Source organism: Acanthopagrus latus, chromosome 6 (genome assembly GCF_904848185.1).
Source record: "Acanthopagrus latus isolate v.2019 chromosome 6, fAcaLat1.1, whole genome shotgun sequence".
In the NCBI taxonomy this organism is placed as follows: domain Eukaryota; kingdom Metazoa; phylum Chordata; class Actinopteri; order Spariformes; family Sparidae; genus Acanthopagrus; species Acanthopagrus latus.
Genome location: NC_051044.1, coordinates 27374706 through 27386853, shown reverse-complemented (window position 1 = coordinate 27386853; position 12148 = coordinate 27374706). Strand labels below are relative to the sequence as shown.

The window sequence follows — 12148 nt, the reverse complement described above, 5'->3', positions numbered from 1 at the left end:
GGAGGAGGGGGAGGACTGGGTCTGCATTCTGATTTCAGGGCAGGCTGAGGAAACTAAACATCACCCTCTATTGGATTACACGGAGATTGCGCGCGGCGCCAGAGAAGGTGCTGCTGCAGCTGTGAACTCTGAATCCTGTTGAACCACTTACTATGCTCCAATCTCACAAGTGATGCTCTTGAACCAAAAGAGTGAGTGACTCCCGCGTTGGAACGACTTTTCTTAAGACTCGATGCAATTTCGTCTTTTAATCACGCCAGCGTTGGCGAGTGTGTCCGAAGGCGCCGCAGTGCTCCCCCCCCCTCAACGTGACAATTAGTTTGATTTGGCGCGCTGCTGCTGACCATGGATCCATTTAAAAAGTTCTCCTCTTGAGGCGAGCGGTGAAGCATGAAACTGTAATATGACCGTGAACAGAAGCCCGGTGGGTTTTAAGAGCAGTCCAGGGGGCCCCCGGTGGTCCGCGAGGGGGCCTCAGGGAGGGTCAGGAGTGAAATGAGGACGAGTTTAATTTCATAGTTATTTTACAGACTTGTTTGATCAGAGGCTTGACCTCAGCTGTCACCTCTGCAATTACAGCCAGTTTGTCAGAGTTGGACTGCTGGGGTTTAAAGAGAAATGTGAGCAAAGAACAGCTTCCAAATGATTCTGAAGAAGTGGAATGCATCAGAAGGCGATGCTGCTGCACTTCTCAGATACAGCCCCACAGTGTGTTTTCTTTCATTTTCACTTTAATTTGATTTTTTTCCTTCTTTTTTTGTTTTGCTTCTCGGGTAACCCAGAGGCGGTTTTCATCATCACAAGCTTTTGTATTTACCTTTCTGAAGTTTTTTTTTTTTGTTTTTTTTCCTCCCCTGCTAATAGAGCCCTGCTCCCCACGCCTGCAGATACAGGAGGAAAAGACATCAGTTGGGAGCCCGAAGCCAAATCTGACACATACATAAACTGAGGAGGAGCCGAGATTCAGTAAAGGAGAGACGACTGGCCGTTTTTCGCAGACCGCTGGCTAAAAAGGCCGAAGTCCGTGAAACCTTTAAGCCGTCCCTCCTCTGTCCATATATATCTGCCGTTCAGAAAGCCACCGAGGGGTCAGATTAAATATCGTTCAGTGTCAAGCTGCTTTTAATATCCCTCCTGAGCTGGCATTTGTTTCCCTGGAGACCGGCTTTTAGGAGCCGCCGCCGTTTAAACAGTGCCGCGTGGATGAATGCAGCTTTATTTCCTCGGGGAGCCTGGGCAAATTTCAGCAGTGAAAAGACAGCAGTGACGGACCATATTGTGGACCAACCCCACAGGAACACATCTTAGGGCTTTTGCTGAACAAATTGACATGAAAGGCTGTCTTTTTTTAACAGGCAAAGGTTCGCTCCCCTAGCATGTTTTGATGATGCCCACAGCAGATGGTGAGGTTCTACAGAAGAAGTCTCTGTTGCTTCACTACCTCCTGATAGTCTACTGAGTCAAACAGGCTGGCGTCATCATTTTTCAAATCAGGCTTCATTTGACCTCTGACATGTGACATGGAGGACAGCAGTGGTGCTAATGGGATCTAGATTTGGTCAGAGACACTCCTAAAAGAAAATCCTACCCAAACATAATATTTTTCCTTTTTAAATACAGATAATTAATGCCTCTGTTATGCAACATTTCACTGCACATGACCTTTTTTCGAGGCAGCCTTCCTACCAGGGGGAAATGATGAGCTTACCCACACCAAAACTAACAGATACACTTCCACAACTGACAGAGTGCACGAGGATTAATCTGGCGAAATAACGTGTCAGACGCAGGTGTAAACATTCATGTTGACTGCAGCTTTCATTATTTGGTTATTTGGTTCACCTTTGTCTACTCCAGCTATGACGTGCCATCATGTGTTAAAAATGTGTCTGCTGCTCAGGACCCAGACACTGCAGAGCCAGCTCATCAGAGACCAGCACACACTCAGGCTGCACTTAACATGTACACAGTATTTTGGCGGTCTCAGTTCCAGTACCACATTAACATACTGACAGCCTGAGAAAGCTCTTGGAAAACACAAAGTAGGTGTTGCATTTTTCTAAAAACACTTTGCTTTTTCTTGTGAGATTTGTTAATTGGCAGCAGTGTTCTGAAAGCTGCAGTTTGTTGAAACATTTCATGTGAATGCAGTAAGTACACTGGTACTGTACTATATGCAGTTAATACACAGAGCAGAACTGGTGCACAGCAGAGCTTTGTGTTATGGTTCAAAGGCTGGGGTCAAAACAAAAAGGCAGTTCTTAAATGTCTTTTTCATAGAAGACATTTTTTTGACTTATCATAGAAGGAAAAGTGTAGGTGTAACTGTCAATGTTAAAGTACAGTTCCCAATGTTACGGAGCATTTATCCTATTGATTCCGACTACTCTTAACCACATATTGTCTATTGGTATGCTAACCCAGATGCCAACACTCTTGAATATGTGATCAACTGCAGTCTATAGGCAACAATCTTTATTCACCATCAAAATTCCTTAAAAACATCTGCCTAAATTATCACCTTTCTTTTGAAATTAAAAGTGTGATAAATGAGTAATTCTGAAACATTCTTCTCTGAAACCTGTGTGCATATTGTTCTTGTTAACACACTCACACACACACACACACAAATTACCATATCTATTGTGTTAATATCCCAGTTTCAAGGCAGCATAAGCTGTAACAGGGCCGTCAATCGTGAGATGGAATAAAGCCATAATTACAAGTTATTCATTACAGCTGTGTTTCCCTGCCTGTGGGGTGCTGTGTGAAAATAGTCAAGACCGCCACACATAAAAATGTTAACATTTATTGCTGTTTCTGAATACCGCACTGAAAGCAAATGCATTCAGAGTATACACAGAAATTATACAATAATATATGGTTTCACAAAGGCAGTGAACACATACTGTATTACAATCTACAAAAATCTACTTTACAGAAATTTAAAATTCTAAATATCAAAAAGTACAGCTGCAGAAACAGGTGTAGAACTGGAACCAGAAACTGCTCTGGATATCGGTCGGTGAGACAACATGGTGACATCACGATACAAAGAAAGCAGAAGTCATCTTTGTACTTACAGCTGGTTTTGGAAACTACAACTGGCAGACGAAACAAAAACATACTCCAAAATAACTCATTGAATTGAAATGATCATATAAATTATGGTGTTTTTTATGCATCCAAAATATATAATTTTACAGAAGACTCCTCTACAAGGTAGCATGTCATAGTATTGTTCAGTGGGATTGGTAGTGTATCATTGCAAAAAATTGTGGTTAAAATAATGTAAGGACACAATGGAAAGAATATAACCTCCCATGTCAAGAAGACAGAGAAATTAATTTTAAAATGATGCATGTTCTCAACAGCCAGGTAGAGCTTGGTGGAGTAACAACATGGAGGTGGTGGTGGGGTGTTAAATCTGATCGCTGGACTAAAGGACATTTTTACATGCGCTTCAGTCAGGTACAGAGATGGTGGTGGCAGCTCATATCATTTCATAAATAATGAGGGGCTGGTATGGCTCTGTTCTGACCCTGGTAGTGTGGTACACTGGGCTTAAAGGGTACAAAACGTAGACTACCAATCTTGTCACAACATCCAGTGGTTGGAGTGAGTGGCATTAGAAAAGACCCAGACCACCCCAACATCCGAACAACCCCATTGCCTACAAAAAAAAAGAAGAAAAAAGAAGAAGAAATCCAGCCTGGAATCTCAAGGCAGCTGAAACCAACCCCTTCGAAGGGAAACTTAAAAACAAAAAAGGATAACAAGAGCAATAAAATATTCCAGTTAAAAAGAAAAAAAAAATTCAAATGAAAATTTATCTGTATGCCCACATCAATGCCAGGTAGCCATTTTGGAGGAGTGTCCAAAAGCGGGACGAGGCGTTCGTCTTGTATACGAGGTGCAGTTATCCTCATTCCCAGTGACAGTCAAGCTGGATTCAAGGACAAGCTGGTTTATGGTCACACATGGCTGCAAGGGGGCCTTCAGTCTAGTCCTGCTCCATGGGCTCCTCAGTCGTCCCAATGTTCAAGGTGGCACTATCCATGGCGCCCTCTGTAGGAGCTTCAGTTGTACTGCTGGAGGGAGTGAGAGCTACGTCTTCTCTGGCCACTTCTGAACTCTCCTCTATGCTACAGCTGCTACCACTGCTGCTACTGCTGCTGCTGCTGCTGACTGGGTCACTGTTGCTCTCCTCACTGTCCCTGCTGGTCTCGGGGCTCTCCAGGACGCCTGCGGGTGCCTGCTGCTCTGTCTGATCCATGTCACTGCCCTCCTCCTGGGAGCCACATGGCACCTCCCTCTCGTCCTGCTCGACCTCCTGACCTGAGCCTGCACACACCTCGGCCTGGGTGCTGCTTGTTGGTTCTGTGGTGAACAAGTAGAAACAGCGGTTTTAATACACAGCAGAGTATGTGTAATGTTGTGTCGGAAAACTCTTCAGACTGCAAGATGACCCACATCTTTCAGTTTCAGACAGATGAATGATTGGATTGCTTGCCTTAAAACACACACACACACACAACTAAATTTGTCATTCAACAGAACTTGTCACATCTGCTCACAAACGTTTACAACACGGATTCAATGTTTTCTTTCATTATTATTGTAGAGAGACTAGATAAAATTAGCATCACAGTGCAGTATTTTAAATCGAGAATATTACAGAATCCTGACTAATATGCCTCTCACATGATAGTTATCTCATCTGGCTGGCTGACCTTAATTTTTACACAACCTGGTTCACACCTGCAACGGATCGAGCGTATCAGTGTGAATGCAAATAACGTACTTGCCATCAACCATCCATATGTCCATCTGACACAAATGCCATGAGTAATACTTTAGGCCTGATGAAGTGTTTTTTACTTGGAACGTTTTCTCACAATCGGAGAAAACCACAGTCATAGCTGAGCTTGTGCTCGTTTTGACAGAGAGATAATTCTCTGTCAACTTAAGCATACATATGTTAAAACACTGAAATCACTGGTTGGAATGAGTCTGATCTAAATTGCAGCAGAGTATGTCACATTTTATGTTACAGCCAAATCTTAGCTAGGGATTTTGTCCATGTGGAACACTGCAATAACAATCTGACAGTTACAAAGTCACAGCTTGTCGATTGATTCAGACTAAAGAAAGACATCTAATTCTGTGAGAATTACCCAGCTTTCTGGCCAACTGTTCAGACCAATATACTTATCCAAGGGCAGAAATAGACATTAATGATCTTTTCAATACAATAAACAATTTTTCAGCCCAACTGGTAATGAGCTGTAACACACTGTCAGATGATAGATCTACAGTGCAACACATTTTCCTTGAACAAGCTGAAGTCATGCTGCTGAAGCTCACACCCCTTTAGTGGTGCTCTCTTGTTCTGATGCATGTTTACACACTTGGAAAATAATTAGAGAGCTTCCGAACCACTGAAGAATCTTATTATGCAGATCTGATTTTCTGATGAGATGTTGGACATCACTGACAAGCCAGTTCCAAATTTTCACCACGAGTTCATTGTTAGGTAGACAAATCTAAAACGAACGCGAACAGGCCTGTAATAAATCTTGACTTCATGAGGGTAACACACAATCATTTGTGTTGGAACTGTTTTAGAGATGTAGCGATTCAACTTTATGGTTGGTATCTGCTGTTGAACTGTATTACAGTACAGCCAGGTGTCTGTTATTTAGCCTATAACACAAAAAGGGTGGACAAAATAATAGAAATACTGTGAGGCAATACAATTAAATAGCAACGTGAATTGAAACCTCCACATTGCCCACAAAGTTGAATGGAAAACTACTGCAGGGAACTTTTATCAGACTCATTAGTTTTAGCTCAGTGCGCCTAATAAACAGATGAAATAAACACATTTTCGATGTATAGCCTGAACAGCCCATAATACATTCCCACCAATATAATCTACCTTGGTCTTCCGTGGCAGCAGCACTGCTGGAGGCTTCATTCTCCTTGCTGTACTCGACCTTCTCCTCTTCCTCCTGGACCATGGCTTCTGCCTCTTTTGAGAGGCAAGTGGCATGTGAAGGCCTCAGTGTGTCCACCTCCTGCTCTTCCTCTTCATCCTCCTCATCTTCATCCTCCTCCTCATCCTTGCTGAACTTAAGTCTCTTCACCTCCTGCTGCTCAGCTTCCATGTCCTCTTCTGCGTCTGGGTGTTTGTTCTTCAGTGAGCTCCCCAAGGAACCTCCCGACGCTGAAACCTCACTGACAAGTAAAGAAGAAATGAGGGGTGAAGATGAAAGTTTTCCAGTGAGTTCATATTCAACGTGGAGAACAAAGTTTCTGGTGTGTTATAGCTTCTGACATACCTTGAGTCTTTGTCGTCTTCTTGCTCTGTGTTGAGGTCTTTGTTGTCTGTGCTGTCTGGCAGGCCATTAGCTGCTAGTGAGTTGGCAAGAGACACCTTCGGTCGGTTCAGTGGCCGAGGAGTTCCAGGACCGTTCACTTTCCTGATAAAAAGCCAAAAAAAAAAAAGGATGGACAAAAGAATATATCATAACAACGAAAATGATTAGCTGGTTTAATATAACTTAAGTGAATTCAGGATAGAGGACTTCATCTGTCCAAAACTCAACCTTTCTGTAAAAGCAGATGTGTTCCCAGGAAGCATCACTCCATTCATTCTGTTGACAGCGCTGCACCCATTTTTCCTGCACAAGCAAGTTCAGAAAAACAATACTCTTAATACAGTCAACTTCATATTAAGTTAGCATTGTAAGCTAACCCAAAAATGACACTTACTCTGAGGTTGGGTGGACACAGCTGACCACCATTACATTCTAGAAGGATACAAAAATTCCCAAATGAGTAAAAGGAGGTGTCAGCAGATTAACAATGTATGGACAACAATCACACTGCTGAGGACTCACCTTCTCCACCCCCCGGAGAAACTTATCGGTTCCTGTGTAGTTCCTCTTCGGTTCTGTGAGCAGCTCACACAAGCGCTGGATTGTAAATGGAATTCTAAAATTTAAAAAGACAAAAGAAATATTAGATATACACCAAATGTCATTTGGGTGATTTTTAAATTAAGAAAATGTTCCCCAACATTCTGTTTCATCCCTATTTTGAGTGAATTTGGGAAGTACTCGGGGACAGTGCTTGGAGAAGAAATTGCACCCAAGTTGTGCATCAACATCACTAGAATGGGAAAATATTTTTAATATAAAACATATTTATCATGGTGATGTCAATAATTGTGTTTGAGGACTTTTACCCATTTAATATATTACTCAAACTCCAAGAGCCCAAAACAGCATCTTCATGTGTCTCGTTTTGTCCAAACAATCCTCCAAAACAGCTGTACAGTGTACCGCCAGACTAAATAAACAGAAGCGGCATTCCTCGCTTTGGGCAAGCTCTTCATTGCTCATAACTACTGACACACCTGCTGCTGCTGTTAGTGTCGGTTTTCTCTTTCCATTCTGATCTATTTGAATTGCCCACATTTTTTTGTCACCATCATTTCAATCCGTGTCTGACTGTTGCCAGGTCCTTTTTGGATGGGGTATCTTTATTTTACATTCAATTAGTGCACATCATATCCAAGTTCCACAATCTTTACTGATGAAGCCCAAAATTAGGGATGCATCAACACCTTTATTATTGACTGTCCTAAAATTCTAATCCTACTAGCTTCTAAATAGACACTCAGCACAACAGTTTACTGTGAGCTTAAGTACCGTATTTTCACGACCATAAGGCGCACCTAAACGTCTCAAATTTTCTCCAAAATGTGCGGCGCGCCCTATAGTGCAGTGCGCCTAATGTGTTGTTTTTTTGTAAGGCGGATTACATGAGAACGTTGAAGGGTGAAGTGTGAACGTTATTGTTGTTGTTGTAAGACGGACGTAACAGAGGACTAAATGAGAACGTTGTGCCGGTATGTGCGTCATTGTTTTGGCAACCCCGATAATGGCAAAGAGACACGCTTACGAAGCACAGTTTAAACTGAAAGCTGTCAGTTACGCGGTGGAACAAGGGAATCGAGCAGCCGCGAGGGAATACAATATCAATGAATCCATGGTTCGCAAGTGGAGGAAGATGGAAAACGAGCTGCGACAGGTCAAGAAGACGCAGCTGAGTTTCCGCGGACACAAGGCGAGATGGCCCGAGTTGGAAGACCGACACGAGCAGTGGATTGCCGGTCAAAGGACAGCTGGAAGAAGCATCTCTACAGTCACCATATGACTAAGGGCAGTAATGCTAGCGGAAGAAATGAAAATTGAACATTTTCAAGGAGGTCCGTCTTGGTGTTTTCGCTTCATGAAACGGTGCCATCTTTTCATCCGGGCCAGGATTTCAATAAAGCACAACCAAACTCAGTTTTGCTCCCGCTGCCTTTTTAAATACACACACTAGCATCCATGTTTTACCGGTGTGTTTTACCATGCCCGCGCCCTATGGTCCAGTGCGCCTTATGTATTTGTTAAATACAGAAAAACCACCCGTAACTGAAACCGCGCCCTATAACCCGGTGCGCCCTATGGTCGTGAAAATACGGTAATTGAAATTTGTGACACTGACATGTGACACATTGCATTAATGGACTGGTACTGGTTCCATTGTGGATATTTTGAGGGCATATATTAAAACACCATGAATTTTGACACTCAGAGAAAATGGGGTAAATATAGTGCATTACATAGTGAAAAGGATCATTTAGGATACATTCCTGCTCTTTCTGCCACGGACACAACAAAAGTACATTACTCCACCAACATCAAACCTACAGATTTGGAAAAAAAAGTATTCAATAGAAAGACACTGCCACACAATTTGGGACACAATGAATAGCCTCAAGACATGGTACTACTGTGTAAAATTATCAAATCAGCATCACTACAACATCTCACAGTTGTAATATGTGATAAGGAACTTTTCTTTTAGACTATAAACACCTGTGTAGCATAGGTAGCTATAAATCACCTATTCATGACGTGTGCTGATCATGGAGAATATGACTTGCTCAATCTGCCTCCTCGTTCCATCTACTCAACCTGGCACTACTTATACGCGCTAACATCTGGATTTGTATGCAATGTGAATGTGTGCAATCAGAATTTACTCCCTGGTCAGTTGACCCCACAGTAGTTACAGTATTTATCATGTCTAGCTCAGCTCGGCTGTGATGTGAACACGGCAATTCTTCTTTTCAAGTGCGATTCAAAGACGTGTTAAAGTTCAGGCTGCTGGCTTGTTAAGATCTTTCCAACTGTCTCTGTCAAGCAGCGCTTTAACATTGTTAAGATATTTATAAAAAGTAACTACTGTTTTTTGGCCACATGATCTGCTCTAATGGGGTATATGAGCTGCTGCTTTCCACTGTTCCTTGTTTTTACAGCCTGTCAGTGATCATGAATCAAAGGGGAAAAAAACAGGAAGGCACACACGTCCACTGGCATTGTGAAAGGAGTAAATTGCAGATTATTAGCAGGTTAACACACGATTTAAAAAAAAGGTGCATATACACGCACATGTTTCGTTGTAAAAGTGGTATCACAGAAATCTATATTAGCACATTTTTTTCAACTTTATTTCAAACTGTATCTGACTGTTGTCAGGTCCTTTTTGGATACAGTGTGTTTATTCTAAATTCAATCCACGATATCCAAGTTCCACAATTTATTTTGAAAAAGCCCCAAATTTGGGACGCATTAAAACCCCCTATTATTAAGTGTCCTAAAATTCCAGTATTCAATAGACAATCAGTACAATAGCTTACAGTGAGCTTAAGTAATTGAGATTGGTGACACTAACATGTGAGGCATTGCATTAATGGATTGTTAGTGGTTCCATTGAGAGTATTCTGAGGGCACTATGTAAGGCATAAATTAAACATCATGAATTCTGACACTCGGAGAAAATGGGGCAAATATAGTGCACTACATAGTGAAGAGGATAATTGCTGGTTACTAGCGGGTTTACCCATTATTAAACAAAACCTGCTTTTATATGCCGGTTTGGGTGTAAGAGGGGTATCAGAGAAATGTGAATATACATATATATATTAGCACCTACCCATTGTACCCCTTCACAATCTTCAGGATTCTCTCCTTCATATCTTCAAATGGAATTGACTCCACGTTGGGGTTTGCAGGACCTCTCTGTTCAGGTGCCGAGGCTCTGAAGTCATCCATCACCTTCTCCAATTTAAACAGGAAGTAGTTCTTAAACTGAGACCACTGAACCCTAGAAGAGAATGACACATTAAAATACAGGAAAAGCTGGCTAAATTAGTTGAACACATGAAGAGTGGATCTTGCACAGGCTATGGTTTCTGAGGAAAACACAGTCACACTTACATGACAAATGCACAACAAGCCCAGCAGGAAATACTCTAAAGTCTGTATACAGTGATTCCTTCACTGCACATTTACAAAAGGTTTGGATACAATTATAGTCTGTTTAGAAACATCATTACAGACACAACAAAGTGTGTCTTTGTATGTAGTTATGAAAGGGGAATTTATCAGGCCTGCAATGTTCACTTACATGGTCTCTCCAGTCTTGGCAATGTGACATAGAAACTGTTCCAGCAGAGGACATGGCTCCTGTTTTGCTTTCTTGTCGAAATCTGTGGAGACAAAATAAACCACGGGTTGAACAAACATACAGTGACAGAACGTTATGTACCAGGCTGTTCATATGAACAGGCTTTGATTGAACCCAACTTAACCTCCAGTTTTGATAAGCTAACTGTTACAGGTCAGGTGTGATTTAGGTACCTGCAGTAATAACCTACTTTAGCCAACCAAACGAAGCTTGTTAGCGGGTCTTTGACGACACTTTTGTCTAATTAACGTTAGCTATTTACATAACGTAGCGTTAGCGGGCTAGCGGATGCTATATGTCTAGCTAGGTCGCTTGCTAGGTATAACTAGCTAAAGTTTAGCGTACTGGTTAGCATGTTAAGTTAGCCGCGACAGCGTAGCCGGCACACAGTCGTCTACCAGTAACCGGTGACACTGGCCAGTTACTTCACCTCAGTCAAAATTATCTACCAGCAAGTTGACAAATACTGAGGTACAATAGATGCAAGCTCGAAAATACGGAGAAAAATAGCACCGTGCTTTAGTTAGCTTTCTTGTCCGGCTAATGAATTGGACAGACAGCTAACCATTTCCGTGAAAACGCTGGTAATGTTAGCGTTAGCTAGTTCGGTGTAGCCGCTAGCTAGCTAGCGACGTTAGCGTGTGAGCTGCAATCCCGTTTATTTTTTATAAAACAACGATTGCGGAAGCGCACGAATAGCACGTGGTCTTAATTAACACATAAACTATCGAAACAAACTAAAGTGACCTCTGAGCGCCTCTTGCAGCGAGTCAATTTCCATCACGTCGTTGCCCTCTGTCAGCCTTGTGGATGTAAAAAAGCAGACTGGCGGCTAGCTGCGGCTGCTAAGCTAAGATCTCACAGTCAAAGAGGAGGGAGCATTTTAATATGGCGCCGTGAGGTCACTGCCTGCTCAGCAACAGACAGGGCGCTGCGCCGGGAAGAGCAACAGAGCCGTGCGGAGAGGAAAGTACAGTAGTAATCGATAAAAATCATTAATAGCATAATGCATGAATTAAACGGTGGGATCACACACACACACACACACACACACACACACACACACACACACACACAGTATGTATGTATATATGTCTGTATATACCAAAATGCCAAAAATATAGTTATTTCATGCATCACAGTGTGAGAATATGATCTAGATGTATATCTACATGCATCTTTCTGTACACAGCTGTATGCACCCTTCTCCATCCACCCACTCACTTCAGGGACCAGAGCCAAAAGACAGCACGTTGGAAAGTCATCAACCATGTGTTATGTTGTTGTGTAGGGCTACAATTAAATATTATTGTCAATGTCGATTAATCAGTCTGTTATTTTCTCATTTGAACAATTAAAGTGGTCAGGGCCACCACGCACCAGCTCAGTTGTCCAGGGACCTCTGTCAGGAGCTTTGACCCTTCAAATAACATGCTGGGTGAGCCTATGGAGGCTGTCCTGACGGTGTGACACCCCCTAAATGTCTTGTTTTGTCTAGGACCCAAAGATTCTCAGTTTATTGTCATAGAGGAGTAAAGAAACTGTAAAATATTCACAG

At 42.3% G+C, this 12148-nt stretch overlaps 1 protein-coding gene across 3 annotated transcripts; it reads right to left on the bottom strand.

Annotated features, from left to right (window-relative positions):
* Nucleotides 1-2789: 2789 nt before the first annotated feature.
* ppp4r2b (protein phosphatase 4, regulatory subunit 2b) lies at nt 2790-11494 on the bottom strand. Of its 3 annotated transcripts, none has more exons than XM_037100812.1 (9): nt 11338-11494; nt 10531-10612; nt 10057-10227; nt 6906-6999; nt 6778-6815; nt 6612-6686; nt 6345-6485; nt 5942-6240; nt 2790-4380 (listed from the first exon to the last, which is right to left on the bottom strand). In XM_037100812.1, the coding sequence occupies exons 1-9, from the start codon at nt 11369-11371 to the stop codon at nt 4004-4006; spliced, it is 1311 nt and encodes a 436-aa protein (XP_036956707.1). In that variant the 5' UTR covers nt 11372-11494; the 3' UTR covers nt 2790-4003. The 3 variants fall into 3 exon arrangements, with proteins under 3 accessions (XP_036956707.1, XP_036956708.1, XP_036956709.1); XM_037100813.1 differs by lacking the exon at nt 11338-11494 and adding an exon at nt 11104-11167; XM_037100814.1 differs by lacking the exon at nt 11338-11494 and adding an exon at nt 10781-10969.
* Between the last annotated feature and the right edge of the window lie 654 nt (nt 11495-12148).

What these genes read in the sequence shown, in the direction of transcription:
- ppp4r2b (XM_037100812.1), bottom strand. Translation starts at nt 11,371, where the DNA reads ATGGAAATTGACTCGCTGCAAGAGGCGCTCAGAG. An exon ending in GCTGCAAGAGGCGCTCAGAG is followed by an intron (nt 10,613 to 11,337) that starts GTCACTTTAGTT and finishes TTGTCTCCACAG; the next exon opens with ATTTCGACAAGAAAGCAAAA. An exon ending in GAAGACGACAAAGACTCAAG is followed by an intron (nt 6,241 to 6,344) that starts GTATGTCAGAAG and finishes TTTACTTGTCAG; the next exon opens with TGAGGTTTCAGCGTCGGGAG.